The 17,523-nt window shown below is 37.1% G+C and overlaps 1 protein-coding gene across 12 annotated transcripts in view; it reads right to left on the bottom strand.

Moving 5' to 3' along the window:
* The window catches only part of qki.S (QKI, KH domain containing, RNA binding S homeolog), a 99,762-nt gene that overhangs the window by 9,073 nt on the left and 73,166 nt on the right, over nucleotides 1-17,523 (bottom strand). For 8 of the 12 annotated variants that reach the window (XR_005961479.1, XM_018264583.2, XM_041564061.1 and 5 more), the window contains 2 exons: nucleotides 4,173-4,260; nucleotides 371-667 (listed from right to left, as the gene is read on the bottom strand). Coding sequence is in view for 11 of the 12 variants with exons in the window: in XM_018264583.2 (XP_018120072.1) it covers nucleotides 371-667; nucleotides 4,173-4,260 (385 nt within the window). In the remaining variant the exon portion in view is untranslated. 12 annotated transcript variants of the gene reach the window in all.

Below are 17,523 nucleotides of genomic sequence, written 5' to 3'. Positions count from 1 at the left end.
TTGATATACCTTCTACTGGTTTCCAGAAAGTATATGGGGGGGGGTGTAAAAAAAACTTTCTGGTTCAGCACCTCTTAAATCTCTGTAGAAATATAGACAGTACGTGGAAGAGAATATAATTGCAAAATCTCTTAAAACTAATACCAATGATTTATTTAGCAGTACCTCCCCCCACCATGTCTGTGTGCACACAAACTGAATTTCCCTTTCACAGACATATGTGTCAGCTAAACTGAATTGATATGTGTCAGCTAAACTGAACTGAACACAAAAAATTATGGTTTTTCTTCAGTTTCATAATCGTAATTGAATTTAAACCCTATTGCAGAGACAAGTTAAAAGAGTCAGAGTTCATAATCGGCAGGCTTACCTAATACTCCACTTGCTTCAATGGGATACTCAAGGATTGAAGTAGCTGGGGCCAGTGTATAAGGGTACTCATAAGGTGTGTAGATCAAACCACCTTCAGGTGCTTGTTGCATAAGTGTAGCAGTCGGATGAGGGGTCCCATTCGGCATAACAGCGGTCTGTATTTGTCTGATCAAAGGCATTAAGGTATGTCCAGCTGGCGTAGGTGTACGCAGAGCAGCTGGGGACAGAACAGGAGCAGGCCCAGTTATAATCCGGGGGGCCTGACCTGTTGCTGCAAGAGAAAAGGCAAGGGCTGCTATAGTAAGCAAAGAAAAATTAGAAGTGAAGAGGCAGAAGTATGAAAAAAGTGGGGTGGAAATAGGTAAAGAAAGGAAAAAGGGACAGAAATAAGCAGGAAGGAAGGAAAAAAAGGAGAAAAATTAGTTCATGCTCAGATCATACAAAGTGCCAAAGCACACCACAAAAATGCAAACAAGCTACCCCCTTTACCAGTGTGATTAAATGCAAACATGCTTAAAATCAAAAATTGAGCATTGGATTAATTGGGGACGTATCCAAGAAGAGATGTTAAAATAGCTTGTGATTGCAAGACAGAGGTATCCAAAATACACACGGAAAGTGAGGTACAGAGGAAAGTCTATTGTGAATAAAAGAGTTAACGCAGCAAAAAGGCTCACACACAATGTTTCTGCCAATTAATCATTTTTACATTCAAGATGCCATTCACTGCCACAAAAAAATTAGTATAACTGAAATAAGGAGCACCCCCCCCCCAAAGTGACACCTACAAATTCCCTGCTTCTTGAAAATATTACAGGCCTATTATCCAGAATGCTTGCCCATCTAGGGTTTTTAAGATAAGGGATTTTTACATGGATTGGAGAATTTAAAAACAATTTAGACACTATTAATAAACCCAAGAAGACTGTAGCTCATTCTAAAAAATAAAAACATTTAAAAAAATCTGAATTATTTGTTGAAAATGGCCTTTATGGGATGGTCGTTCCTTTAATTCAGAGCTTTCTGGATATTGGGTTTCAGGATAAGGGATCCCATAGTTGTAGTTAAGACGTTCCCAACTTGTCGAGCTGTCCTTGTATGGGGGGAGAGGTGGTAAGGACTCAACAGCAGCTGAACATAGTGGAACCATATTTTAATAAACATGTGTAATAATGATTTTTTTGAGATCCTTGCCTCAGGCGGCAGCGAGCAGCCAGTTAAAAGGAGCGTCAAAAAGCCGCGGCATCTGGATCGCTGCTGCATTTATCCCAATTTATTATAAATATGGGGGGGGCAATCCAACCTTTTGCAATATGGTAGGATTTTTTTAAATTATATTTCCGTTGCAAATGTTTAAGCATCTTATTTGCTTGCTAAGTAAATCAGAAAAAAACAAAACTTTGTTAACTATAGATTAGAAAGCAAATGAATGGACACCCATTTGGAATTTTATATCACCTATACACTCCTAATATTTTAACCTTTGTGGGTGAAAAAAACAAAATAGGTGATCAACAAAAACACTGCAAGAACATTTAGACCTCAACATCCAGGTGGCGTAGCTACAGACAAGTAGACCCTGCGGCTGGTGGGCCAAGGAAGTATAGGGGCCCCCATGACGCACTAATTAATTGGCATTTTAAATATATACTGGTAATATAGATATGTTGGGGGCCCTAAGATTAATTTGCTGTTGGGCCCAGTAACATCGAGTTATGCCACTGTCAACATCCAAGTGATAAGCAGCACACAAATGCATGCTAAGGTGAATTAAATGAGCATACAAGGAAGTCATTCTGAATATTCTATACACTTGCATTACAGTATTTTATTACAAAGACAACAAGTTGTTTGAGGCCTCATGCAAGTCTAATTTGTATGCAAGTTGAGCAGGAACAAATGCTCATACAAAACTGGTTCAGTCTACAACATCACTCTACATCTGACTTCCGTACAAGTTCTGGCAGTGCAATGAGATGCTTTTCTACTATGCCAGAGTGCACCAAACCGTCACACCTGACTACATAGCATGGAAGCATCGACCAAATCACTGTCAGGCAACAGAGACAGTGGGGCTCTTTTATAAACTTTGTGCATCGCGAAATGATTCACATGATGAAAAGGTATGTCCTGCGAGTGTTTATGTATTAAGGCTGGACAAGATTGGTGTATTTAATGTGCAGGCATAATTGTGAATTTTTATTCGCTTTGCAATTGTCCTGAAGAGTTTTTAAAAATGGCATAATTGCATATTGCGAACAGTTATCCACATAATCGGTTAGACCAAATGGAAAAAATATTACAGCCAGTTTCTCAAATTGCATATTTATAATTGTAAAATGACTCACAATGAACAGGTACAGGGCATGCACTGTTTGAATATGTTTGGGCGCAATGCAAATTTCACTACGAATAGCAAAAAAAGCAAGACAAGCACAGCTGTGCAAAATGTAGGAGTTTAGGGGAACCATTTGCAAAACTATATGTAAATAGGTGCTGCACAAACCTTTTTAAATGACCCCCTGTATGTCTTTGCCTAAAGATAATGCCTGCCATAGCAATACAGCGTCTTCTTTTCCTGGTAAAAATGGGCTTTATTATAGCCCTAAAATGTGTGTATAGCCCCAAATGTATGTTTCCATCGGATAAAATATGGTCACTCTCTTGTGATTCATAAGATGGGACTTGGTTAGTAGCCCCTAGACAGTCATTATAAGGACCTGAATGGGCACCTCCCAATTACATTAACCACCAGAAACTGCCTGTACAGGAGGTTCTTGGCTCCAAAAAAAAACAAAAAAAACATTGGAATATTTTCAGGCCATCAGGCTGAGCAATGTCAGACAGTACCCACTAGTCAAGGGGAAACAAAAGGAGCGTGTTTGATATTTCTCTGATGGTGCCACAGTCCTTACTCTAATGTGTACAACATATTTTTGTTAATTAGGTTAGTAGAGATGCTTTAAGGGTTTGTTAATATCTTAAGAAAAACAAAAAAAACCCTCAGTTTTAATATATATATATATATATATATATATATATATATATATATATATATATATATATATGACTTTTAAAGGAACAGTTCACTAAAAAAACAAAACCTGGGAAAAAGACTGTGCAAAATAAAACATGCTTTCAATAGGTAGTTAGCCAAAAATGTAATCTATAAAGGCTGGAGTGACTGGATGTGTAACATAATAGCCAGAACACTACTTCCTGCTTTTCAGCTCTCTTGGTCTCAACCGATTTGTTACCAGGCAGTAACCAATCATGAGGGGGGCCACATGGGCCATTACTGTTTGATTTTGAATCGGAGCTGCATGTTGAGGATCAATTGCAAACTCACTGAACAGTGGCCCCCCTTCAAGTCGCTGACTAACAAGCATTAGAGAGCTGAAAAGCAGGAAGTAGTGTCCTGTTTTGTTCTGTTAGACATCTGCTCACTCCAGCTTTTATAGACTACATTTTTTGGCTAACTAACTATATTAGAAATATTTTTTACTTTGCACAGCCATTTATTTACACAGTTTTTATTTTTACACTGAACTGTTTCTTTATTATTTCAACACCCATTCCAATGGGAGGAGGCACAATAGTTCTGTGAAATAGAATTGTGGAACAAAAGTGCTACTTCACACGACTAGTATGTGTCACCCTAACGTGCTGCAGTGCACAAATGCAACTCAATGTATACCAGGACCAAAGTCCTGTATAGCCAGGACTTTAGTTACCTTACATTATAAAAATGATGTGCTAATTCACAGATGAAACGGTGTTAATATTTTGTTGTTCCTTACGTGATTTTAAGTTGGCATCCCTGTAGGTGCCATTAAGGATAGCCAGTTCCATCAACTGCATTTTTTTGAGGCTGTCTTCTCCTTCTGCCTGGAAAGGAAAACATATATAAATATATATATTTATGTGATATTATATTATATTTATGTGATATTTTATATATATATATATATATATATATATATATATATATATATATATATATATATATATATATATATACATACACATACACATACATATATATACACATACATATATATATATACACATATATATATATATATATATACACACACACACACACACACATTTGGTTGCAGCAACAAAACATGGAAAACAAAAAGCCACTTGTCATATTGCCCTTCAAGAACGGTGGATATTTAACAATATTTCTTTTTAAGATAAAGGCACAAAACGTTAGGATTTCAGAAATATTACAGATAAGCCACCTACTAAAACACATATTCCTTAAGCAAAACATTTGAGCTAGACATAGAAAAAACATATACTTTTTATTCAGTGTTAATGTATTTAACAAAATTATATTTTTTTCCAGAAATACAGTGTGAGCATATAATATAAAAAGTATTCTGTCACAGCTTCATCAAGTTCAAATACACCAGAAGATGGCAGCATTTGTTAAATAGTCTCGTAACAAGGGCAGTATTTTTTTCTGTTCTTGCACTTTCTGTGCATTAGGTGGTCTCCATGTTAATATGTATAAGTGTATAGAGACTTAATGTGCCCCAGCAGTCATGACAGGTGATCCGGCCAAACTGCCCCCAGTGTTTTCCCTGTCAGGTTTTAAGTGTTACCTTAAAACTAGGATCCTTGCTTTTTCTCTGACCTGTCCTCTATCTGACAGCTGATCAAATGGAGCACGTTCAGGCAATCTATCATGGCTCCCGGCATTCCTGCAGGCTATTGCTGTTGAAGCAAAGAAAGGTTGCACAAGGGGATGGAGAGGCAATCTCCAATGTGAAAAATCCTACCTGTATGGTACCTACAACAAAGCTTAGTCATTTGTACTAGGAGGAATCTGCTTTAAGCAAACATCAATAAGGTCACTTAAAGCAGGATTTGCATTGCTTAGTTTAAGCCCAAGTGATCGACTCAAACCTTTCATCCTCTTAATTCTTAAATGTTCTCCTTGTATTCCTTGTGAATACGCGAACACAGATTTACAGCAATAACATTATCTATATATTTCTAGTCTTGTATATCCATTTTCAACAGCATGGCATATATACTTGGTTTAGACTAAGACATAAAAGGTTGATTTAATGGTATGTGTGCATTCATCATCCTACAGTAGGTTGTGTTGCCATTTGTCTATTGCTAGCTACATTACCTGCTGGCTGCTTTTATCTCAGCAATCATTTCAGGTTTCTGAACAATTAGCACAGCAGAATTTTGCTGCCACAATAGCCAAACTCCTCCACTCAGGCCCCATGCCCCTAAGGGACCCAGGGGACATAACCCCCTAAAGAATATCAGTCATGGTAACAGCTGCAGCCCCCTTATCCCAGCCCTTCGGTACAGATTTTCTGACAGAACATGCAGTGGAATGCTTTTATCTAAATTACAAAGAGAAACATTCCATGGCAATTCAATGCTTCTTCCAAATATATTCAACTGGGGCAGAGTATCCTTTACACATGAATGTCCCCATTCACTGGGAAAAATGTCCCATTCATAATTTATAAAAGAACCACCTCATCCACATTACAGCAAAGATTCCTAGACACACACGTGTTTTTGTACACGCAAATCTCAAAGTAGAAGGTGAATGTAATAAATGTTTTTTTTTAATGGACAGTTACTTTTTTTGGAAAGACCAAAGGAGATTATATATATATATATCTATACACACACCAGATTCTATTTCTGCTATGGTTTTAAATGGCTGTCCGCTCTGAGAGAGAGAGAGAGAGAGAGAGAGAGAGAGAGAGAGAGAGAGAGAGAGAGAGAGAGAGAGAGAGAGAGAGAGAGAGAGAGAGAGAGAGAGAGAGAGAGAGAGAGAGAGAGAGAGAGTGTGTGTGTGTGTACTTGATAAATATATACACAAAAACAAATTGCAAGAGCTGCTAGCAATTTAAAACCTGAGAAAACCATAGAAGAAATAGAAGATGGAGTATGAGCAGCACGGCTCAGTTATTTCTCATTTTCTTCTCCCAATGCCTTGCCTATGCTTTCTGTTTGCTAGGTGGACAGGAAAAGATAAATTAGCATCATTAATTCTCTGGAGCTACATAGCCCGCTTATCTTCTTTAAAGTACACACACTATGCTTAAATGATATGCAAAGAGGACTCTGCTGTTTCACTTGACAAATTTGTGGGTCATACGGTTAAAGATACACTAGGGAAACATTGCTGCATTATCTTTTTACATTACCCATCACCCTATCTGACATGATCCCATTTAATCATGATGCCATTCTGGAAGCCGTTTCACTTTCGGGTATTTACTTGTTACAATTACAAACCACACAGCAAGTTGAGCCAAAAAAATAGAAAATACATTTTCTAAAACCATACTGTTTCTATTAGATTGGTATAGCAGCTTTCCAGTTACCATTTCACCGAGCTTTGATCAGATATTGATCAGGGAGGCCATCGTTTGGCCCCATAGGTGGATAGAAGGGGTTCCTATTTTGTATGAGGGGTACAAATGCACTACTTATGCAGAAGACGAATACTAGCTTGAACAAAATGCTCTGTCTGCCATGCAAATGACAGAAAAGCTTTGTTTATTCCTTTCTTCCTACAATTAACCTCTCGTAAACTGCTAGTTTAGTGAAGTCAGCATTGTAGCAGACAAATTTAATCAACTTAGCTCTAGTGTCTATAAAACAGTGTCATTATCTATCTCTGTGGGGAATTTCAGGGTAGATCTTGATGCAGGAATGAGCTTGTCTATTCACGTGCAGCATGTTGGCTGTGACACACTGCTAGCATGACAGACCCGAGTATATGCTTTGATAACACCAGTCAGATGGTTAAGCTGTGTTGGAACGCTGGGTCATATTTTAAAAAAAAGTAAACTTGTCTCAATTCTAAATTTCATGCCTTATTAGAATCTTTTGCACCAGCCCAGAATTTATTTTAAAGTACTTTAATTGCATTTAGACTTGCCTCATATCCAACCCCCATTCATGAACAACTGCGCTCTTGGGCCCCGTTACTTCTGTCCCTGCTTGAATCTCAATGCAAACTAAAATGGTCTTTGTCCTGCACATATGCATTTAGACGCTTATCATGGATAAGCAGGTTGATACAGCCCAAGATAGTGGCTGCCAAGACCACAACCCTGCGCTGCACTTCTCACTGTACAGTTAAGTTCTGGCATCTGCTGATACCGTTTGGGAAGGTTCCTGCTATGATCATGGGCCAGGAGCATTTCGATTATGGGAAATCAACTCCACAAAATTCCTGTTTTTTCCAAAAAAAATAAAAACTTATTATGGTATAAACTGACTGCAAAAAAATAAAAACATACACAGACTATAGGGTACTTTGCTATATTTAGGGCAGATATCTAGAGGTCTTAGACACTGCTATACATGTATACCCAGTAATGTACTGAACACACAAAGGGCTCAGACACACAGGTGATTTTACAGTGGTTTCTATACCCAGCAGCCATGTCCTGAACATGGGTTAAACAATTGCTGCCTGTATATTATGGACTATAGTGAGCCATATTTGTACCAATAAAATCACACAAAGAAAAGGTCATGTTGTATTGTGGCCTCACAATCCTGACTAACTATGAATATCAAAAGATTAATATATTGGCCAGCGTGTGGCACAACTACAACTTGTATTTAATCTTCATTTTATCGGGTTTATTTAATTTTTACATGATTTTCTAGTAGATAAGGTATTAAGATCCAAATTATGGAAAGATCAGTTATCCAGAAACCTTAGCTCCTGAGCATTCTGGATAACAGATCCCATACCTGTAATACAATTTGCCTGCCAGCCAAAATTTAAGCATCTCTTGGAAATTTCAAGTGCAGCAGCTGGAAACACTGTGCTCATGCTGTGAAAACAATATGGTCAAAAACATTTCCATTCTATGGCTAGGCCTTCTGTTTACTGCACAATATAAGCGATTTATACACATACATAGAGAGCGTATACTGCCTAAAAAGGCAATACACATATTTGCTGGTGTCTGATCTGGCTAAAAGATGGCAAAAGAGAGGATTTAAAAAAGAAAAACCTCACAAACTGGTTAGTGCAGCCACTAAAAATATGTTTCATGGCCAGCTTAGACTTAAAACACATTCTTAAAATGAATGGAAAGGAATGTACAAAATTCACTATAGGGGACACATTAATCACATGACCTACTTTAAGCTGTAGCTGCAGTGCTTGGTAAAAAGCTTTGCTATTCAGCGTGCTTTGCTTCCAGGCCCCTCTTGCTACAGCCCATGGTATTTTTCCCAACACTGGGAAGCACTGTAATGTAGAGCTTAGAGCAACTTGTCTGAGACTAGAAACAAAGAGCCTTTGACAAACGAGTCTTTGAAACAATTTTTTTCATGTGACCAGCCACCTACATCTCTGCTTCACTAAAAGACTGAAATTCTTTAGTTAGTATCTTTAACCCTTACCAGGAATGAGTTGATTTTAATGCACAGAATTAGCTTTTATTTGAGGTCTACATTAAAATCTTATAAAGATATCCATCTCTCTGCGGAGAGATGTTTGATAATAATAATCAATATGCGTCTATGGGATCTCTGTTGCAAAACAGTTTAGAATAAGCATGCCATTAATAATAAATAGTTCAGGTTAATACTGCAGCAAAATATTTATATATAAAAAGGCCACCCAATCATATTGGCAAATATAACAACAATGATTTCAGTACTATTTAGCACAATGTAAAGTCTTAAAATAGCCGTTAAGTTCATTTTGTCATAAACAAAGTCCTGCCTACCATGAAATCAGGAAAGAACTTTTCAGAATGGGAGATTTCCTTTTGGCCCACTATAAACCCGGTTGGCAAAACATCCAAATCTTCAGTGTGCCTCTGCTTTACTGTAAAACTTGCTTAATGATTGCATTTTTGTGCCTCGGCGTGCTCAAACTTTTTACTAAGTCAATGTATTTTAAAAAGAGTAATAATTGTGTGGCTGTTCCATTGCTCATAAATAACAAACCTTTTAGTACATACACACATACATAAATATGTTTCGCTAATTATCCAACTGGCTTCCTCAATTCTGAATTCAGATGATTAGCAATAAGTCCAGTTGATTTGACTTATTACAATAGATATTCCATGGCCTGGATAAACCAGAACCTTTACAGACAAAAACTTAATCGAAAAGCACATAAGAATTTGAAAAAATGGCAAGCACCAGCCTTATTAATTAACCTCCTTTTGAACACAGGTGTATATTCTATGGGACCAAAGGGCACAAAAAGCAGTCACTTCCTATAAGACAATTTATAAAAACATTGCTACATTGAATGCTTTAATTCAGCAGCATATAATTCTAAATTTCTGTTGAAGCATTACAGTATTTCCTCCAGCCTAAGACACCTGCAAAGATGTGAATGGATTTTAAAGGCAATATAGAACATTACAGGATACTCCTTGTTTTGGGGAGTGCTCTCTTGAGTTGGGTTATGTCCATGCCTTCTATTATAACTGGCTGCTACCACCTGTTTTCACAAGCCATGAATGTGATTTTTTTTTTTAAAGGAATTTGGACAGAGCTAGTAAGGAAATGACTCAGAACCAGGAAAATCCACAATTTACTGTAGAAACGAATCATCCACATTCCAGTACGCTCATGCAGAACCATGAAAGTGAGATTCACAACAGAAACTTCAAAGTATATTACACATGTATAGAAGCTCGGAAGAAAACTCCTGAAAGGGATGTGGACAGTTTTTTGAATACTGAAAGTAATTGTAATTAACTTTACAATATATGTTGAACATGTTATTTATAAAACAAACTCCTGAAGCAATGAGGCAAAAAGACTTTTGTGAGACTTTTTATGTACTCACAGAAACAGGCATGAGTGCATAAAAATAAAGGGGGAAAAAAAAGCTCACTGCTTTCAATTACAATTAGATTTACAGATTACTTTAAAACCACTGAAAATATTGAATTAGTGTATATAAAACAGTCTCTTTAAATTATATTTACAGTATTTTATTGGTCACGTTGTTCTAAGTAATGATTGTCCCCTGAATAAACAAAAAAAAATGAAAGGCAACAATAATGCCAACTTTATTGCCATTTTTTTAGAGACTTATGAACAATTCCTTGGTCGTACAAAGACTTAATATAGTTTTAACCAGGATAAATGGATGTAAACATTGTTTTAAAAGATCTGAATTTACACATCATGTCTCTGTGAAATATGAAGAAATTGTCATTTCACTCCCTTGGACAAGAGATTGCAAACAAAGCAGAAAGTCCCTAAAGGCATTTCCAAAAGTTTCGGTTGTGCCATTAGTAACAGTTAATCAATTTTACAGAAAGGTACAGCTGTTCAGCCTCATCAAATACTCTCCAAAATAAACTCATGCCCCAAGAAACGGGAACACTGCCTAGTGTGTATTTACAAAGAAAAAAATTGAAATGTAAAGTGAACCATGCCAAAATCGAGAAACAAAAAAAAAAAGTGTATTTGTACCATGATAGACACCATGATATAGGAGAGAGTGGATCTCAGCACCACACTCTACTTTTAGAATAGATAATACAAACGCTTTACAGTCGGTTGGCAGGAAAACACCAGCACATCACTTCTGATTGCTACACGTGACTTCTTGAGTACAAGTGAAGGTTAAACAAGCATAAGTGATGTTCATCACTTTAGGCGTTTGTGAAAACACAGACTCCATTTTCTCACATTTCAGCAGCAATCTAGAAGACGGACAAGTCAGCAGGTCATAACTTGGATTCCTCGTGAGTGAATGTGAGCCTGAACTGAGAGAGCATTGACTTGTGACCTAACAGAACCTACTAAAGAAGGTGACAGCCTGATTCATTTTCTCTTTATTTAAAGTCTTCCCTTGCAAATTGTAAGCCTTAACACACTGATCTGTCAAGCAGGGAACAGAACATTGCATGACAGTAGTTAAAAATCAATACCAGCATAATGCATGCTGAAACAATACAAATCATTGATGCTTAGCAGGATTACTCAAAACAGATCTAATCTAGCAAAGGGCTATTCAATCTATGACTGGAACAATGCACTTGTTATTTCATTTTCTTTTACTCTAGGGTTTTCATGCAAACTGTCTCCTGAAATGTGCTTACTGTACTGTATTTAGCTGAAACAATTTAGCCTAATAAGCCTATTGGCTATGAGGAAGAATGGCTTAACTCCTCCTCATTAAGAAAGCAGCTCTTTAAAGCCATTTTCGCTGATCAGCCTACACAAAATGAAGGAGGAATTTTAATTTTCCAATCATTAATTTATGTTTTTCTGCAAACGCCCCATACCACTTTAAGAATACACCTCTAGTGTTCCAAAATTCCCATGGAAACTCGTTTAGGATGGCAGATCCCAAACCAATGCTTTTTATCCTAAGGCGAAACCTCTAAAATGTCAATTCTTCTGACAGTCAAGTGAAATTACTAATTATTGCTCTCAATGTCCCTAGACAGAAAGCCTGTAAAGATTTTAAAGGCTGTGCAATACTGAGAACAGCATCAAAACCTTATACAGGTATCCAGAATGCTTGAGACCTGGGGTTTTCTTGATAACAAATCTTTCCGTAATTTGGATCTTCATACTTTAAGTCTACTAGAAAACCATGTAAACATTTAATAACCCCAATAAACTGGTTTTGTTTCCAATAAGGATTAATAATATCTTCGTTTGGATCAAGTATGAGGTACTGTTTTATTAATACAAAGAAAAATTAGGATTATTTCATTATAATGGAATCTATGGGAGATGGCCTTTCCATAATTCTGGATCTTTCTGGATAATGGGTTTCCGGATAATGGATCCCATACCTGTATCACATGCAGGAAGGCATTAATATAAGATAATGGTCAGTGCTTCAGCTGCATGTAAACATCTGAACAGATCTGCCACAAAGATTTTCTAAGGAAGGTTGCACCAAATTTTTGGTTAATGGCACACATTCTACTGGTGAAGTAAGGTCTAACTAGCCCATAAAGCAACTATTTATAAAAACAAAGACCGGATGCCCAAGGTTCTGTCTTCTCTTTATTCTATATATGCTTACCTCTGTATATACACAATTCTATGCAGCTGGGCACCAATCAAAACTGAAACACCAAGCAGAGTGGCTTCTGCACAATCCCATATAAGTTTGTAGCATCAAATGTAAATGACCTCATTATCTACACACGAGTCTGCAGCTCACACACAAATGCAAAAAAAAATATTTGCTGTGAAAGAGTCTAAACGCTGAATATATTTTATAAAGTATACAGTAAAACAAGTGCAGAAAAGGGTTGCCATTGTCTACATCGGTGGTGTTGGAAACACTCAATAAGAAGCTCTTTCACAAAGTTGAGCTGAATCACAAAGATTCTTTGTCCGCTCCCTCCCAAAGCTCACAGCAGACATTACAGAATCAGCCTTCATGGCTCTTGCCTAGTCTGGGAATTGGAACCCTGCTTGGATACAGCTGTTCTTGACAGACTGCCTCCAAAAAGCACTTTCTTTTTTTATTTAGTGTCCGGTTTCATTTGCCAAGTAAAAGGAACATAAACATTTCAAATATTAATGTTTTTCCATAAATGCTTTGGAGAAGTTCTAGTGGGTAGCAGGCTTGTCCGAAACATGAAAGGAAACAAATTCCTGAGTCTCAAAGGCAAATAAAAATCACTGCAGTGGGTGCTTAAGCGTGCATAGATCTATTGGGGCATGCAGTAAATGCAATGTCAATAATGGCACAAAATTCTGCTAGCGGCCAATTTATTTATGCCTGTTATCTCATTCTTTTAAAGGAGATGCACACATTTTTACAAGGATATAGAGGGGTCTATTCTAAGCAAGGATCATGCAACGGTGAGCTTTTAATGTTATTGTTTTGCTCTTGGTTTTTTTCTTTATAAGCCATTCATCTTATTCCAAACTGGCCACTGATCATTAGTAATCTACCCCTAGCAAACAGATAAGATCTTAAATTTTAACCCAAAAAACTACAAAACCAAAAAGTAAATAAAAAATAGCCACAAAACATAAAAAAATGAGGACAAACTGCAAAGGTTATTAGAATTCTGCTAGCTACACAACACAAAGATTAATTTCCTCTTCTTTGCAGAACATTTATGTACCGCCCACTATAGAAAGCAGATGGGCCCCAAGGCCCGGATTCTTTCACTTTTAAGACTGACTCAAGATGGGGAAGGGGTAAATTGACTGCTTACCAAATGAGGTGAGAAAATACTGTGTAAACTAGAAGCAGACGACCATGGTTTCCTCAATCTGAGGAATTAGAAAATAAAGGTAATTTTACTAGTTCGCCTTAGGCTCAACAGTGATCCTTCTCCTAAAAGCACAGACCTTTGTAAAGACACTGTTCTGTGTTACTAAAGAAAATTATGTGGTGTAGATAAACCAAAAAGAAAGTTTTAATAGAACACTTAAAGGGTTGTTCACCTTTCGAACACTTTTTTCAGTTCAGTTTTTCATTTTCAGTTCATATTGTTGACCATAAACCAACTTTTTTCAATCGCTTTGCATCTTATATTCTTTACTCTTTTCCCTAAATTTAAGTTTAAATTTGAATGTTCCTGTCTCTAGTGCAGGGATCCCCAACCTTTTGAACCCGTGAGCAACATTCAGATGTAAAAGGAGTTGTGGAGCAACATTAGCATCAAATATGTTCTTTGGGTGCAAAATAAGGGGTGTGACTAGCCATTTGGTAACCCATATGTGGACTGTCAACCAACATGAGGCTCTGTTTGGCAGTACATGTGGTTTTTATGCAACAAAAACTTGCCTCCAAATCAGTAATTCAAAAATAAGCACTTAGTGTGAGCCCACTGGGAGCAACATCCAAGCAGTTGGAGAGCAACATGTTGCTCACGAGCTACTGGTTGGGGATCACTGCTCTAGTGTCTCATTCTTGCAGCTCAGTGATTCAGAGGCATTATGAACTCTTACAATTTGCTACATTTAGTTGATACAATTAGTCAATACATTTCTCAGCAGTATCTGTGGAATATTAGCAACTATTGTATCAATTCTAACAGCTGCCTTTAATGAAACTCAGGGATTCTGCTCAGCAGGCCAAAGATAGCACATGTATCAACTAAATGTATCAATTTAGAACAGTTACGGTGGTGGCACACATGGCTACTGGGGGAGATTAGCCGCCCAGCGACAGATCATCTCTTCTTTGGGGGAGTAAACTCCCCTAAATGCCTTACCACGGCTAGAATGTAAATTGCCGGCGGGATGGCACTCAGATCACTTTGGCTTTCCGAAGCTGCCCGAAGTTTCGTGAGGCAACTTCGGGTGAATTCAGAAAAACGAAGTGATCCAAGTGCCACCCAGTGGGTGATTTATATTCTAGCCAGTGGGAAGGCATTTAGGGGAGATTAGACACATCTCCCCCAGTAGCCACGTGTCCAACAACCCTTACAGCGACCCCCGCCTCCCAGAGCTGCTTTAGAAGGTGAAAAAAATTAAACTTTACACTTCAATACTAGAAAAAAATATCACAACTAGAAATTGGAAAGTAATTGGAAAAAGTCTTTGTTTATGGTGATTATCTGAAACCAACTGAACTGAAAAAAAGTGTTTACAACCCCTTTAAGAAAATGTATTAGTGACAAAAAAGATGATCGGTGTACATGGAGAAAGGAAAAACAAATGAAAAAGCCTACTACTAGTGTATCATAGGCCTTGCAAAAAGAAAAATGAAATGCTAATGCAGAGCCGAAGATTACAAAAAATGTAAAACTAATCACTTAAATATAAATGGCCTGCACAGACATTTGTCCTGGATAAGCTTTAACGACATGACAAAGCAGCGTGTTACAGCCAGCAAACAGCTTCCCCATTCCACTTTGCTTTGGCATGTTTTATGCCGGTCAGAATCACACATTATTTTTGTTGGCATAGGCTTTTTGATAGTTTCATTTTGACTTTTAATTTAGCTGACAATTAAGCATCAACTATTTTATGAGCTCCTTTTTATTATGCAGCACCTGCTGAACAGACAGAAGTTTAATTAAAAAGAAGACCATATTGTTTTGCTCTAAAAATCAGAAGGAACAGTCCCATTTGGCTAAAAATGTAGAATAGTGTCTGACTAGATCAACCTATATTATACATGGAATAGTGTTAATTGACCCAGGATTTATGATTAATAAAAGATTGAGCAATGCATTTAGGTTCAGTCAACAACCAAGCAGATCTGTGACTGATTTGGCCACCTAGGTGGTAGGCTGAAACACTCATCTATCACTTCATTCATGGACCAATAATCTAATTACAAAGGGCCCCATGAAGACATGTCCTTACCGGGTCACAAAAACAGCCACATGATTCTTAGCCTGCTGGCTATTTCCAGCCTTTCTGATAGAGCACCAATCATGTATCAGTTGGGAGCTAGGGGCATTTTGTTTAGTGAATGTGGCACAAAAAAGAGTAATAAAAAAGAAATAAAGATAGCCAATGATAGACTGTCTTTTCTAAGCGATAATTGCCTTTGTGTACAGTATTAGAATAACAGTGATTTTTTAATGCAGTGGTCACTTCAAGGCAATTAATCTAAGCAATTAATCCCTGGGTATAAATTTTGAGACCGAAACCTAGGTAAATGTGGAGCAGAAAGTCAGGTGCCAGGTATCACCTGATTGTGAGCTACACCCACAATAAGTAAAAGAATGGAAAGTGAATAGCATGTAGATGTTGACAAAATACCACAAATACAATTGTCAATAGAAAACAGTCAATACAATTATTTTTTAAGATTAGCCTTGTGGATTGTAAAAAGCAAAGAAAATATACACATTTCTGCTAAATATTTGGTTGGCAAGAGAAGGTAAAGTAAAGGGAAACAATACTCATAAGCAATAAGGGCAAGGGCACACTAAGGGGCAAATTTATCACACTGTGTAAAAAACAGAGGGATAATACACCATACATTGCCAGGCTTTGCCATGTAAAAAATGTGGTATAATTTGTTACACTTTCTTTTCTTAAGAGTGACCTCCACTGGAATCAATGTAAAATAATATCTGATGTTCGTATGGTGTAAAATTATACACACCTTGATAAATTAACAGTTTATTATACACAGTTTTTTTCTGTGAATTTCATTTTACACAGCATTTTGTAAGGAAGACAGAGCATCAGATGAGCCTATATATGTTTTAGTGCTAGCTTTACTGTCAGACACAGCACTGACCTGAGGGCAGCTACACAGAAACAAAATCAGCATGAAAAATGCATGCTTTCGCTTTTTCTGAGACGTTCTCTACTCCATGTAGCTGCACTCACTGAAGCTGTGTCCGTCAGTGAAGCTAGAGACAGAAATGTATAGGAACAGATCTGCATCTCTGTACCTTCCTTACAAAATGCAGGTAAAGAGAAGCAAATCAAACAAATCACATAAAAACAGCCCACTTTTCCATACAAAGCCTTTTTTATGAGGAAAAATCTCATATTCCACAGGAATATCGTAAAAACTATCCTAAATACTTTGACTTGAAGCAGGTGTCATATCCATACACAAACCAAGATTAACCAAGATACGCAAAACAATATGGGGGTAGACCCTACTAGTAACATTAGTTCAATTACTAGGGATGCAGATAATCACTGCTAAAGCCTCCCCAGAGGTCTCACAGCCTATGGGAATTTTATTAAAGGACCAGTAACATCAAAAAAAGTTAAAAGATTTGTTTGTATACATTGAAAAAAAAAAAAACAAGAAAAATTTAACGTTAAAATTGCAAAGCCGTTAAGAAATAACTTACCAAAATTCTGCTTCCGATCCTCTTCAGAAAAGGCGACGATCCATTGTGCGGCGCTGAATTTCTCCTCCCTGGCTATCTCCAATAAGGATGGCAGGGAGGAGAAATCGAGCACCACACAATGTATCGTAATCACCTTTTCTGAAGAGGAGCCCAAGTTATTTCTTAATAAAGACTTTGCGATTTTGAAGTTTAATTGTTCTTGTGTTTTTTTTTTCAATGTATACTAAAAAAAAAATTCATTTTTTTTATGTTACTGGTCCTTTAAAAAGCTATATGTGGTTACTTTCACTAAAGCTGATTTAACAAATCCTGAGAGTAAGAACTTCAAAGAAATTAGACTAGGTCTGTTTGGGAAAAAAAAGGCAAAATTTTCAAATAACTGTTTCTATTA

This window comes from Xenopus laevis, chromosome 5S, assembly GCF_017654675.1.
Source record: "Xenopus laevis strain J_2021 chromosome 5S, Xenopus_laevis_v10.1, whole genome shotgun sequence".
In the NCBI taxonomy this organism is placed as follows: Eukaryota; Metazoa; Chordata; class Amphibia; order Anura; family Pipidae; genus Xenopus; species Xenopus laevis.
This window is presented reverse-complemented; position numbering and strand designations above follow the sequence as displayed.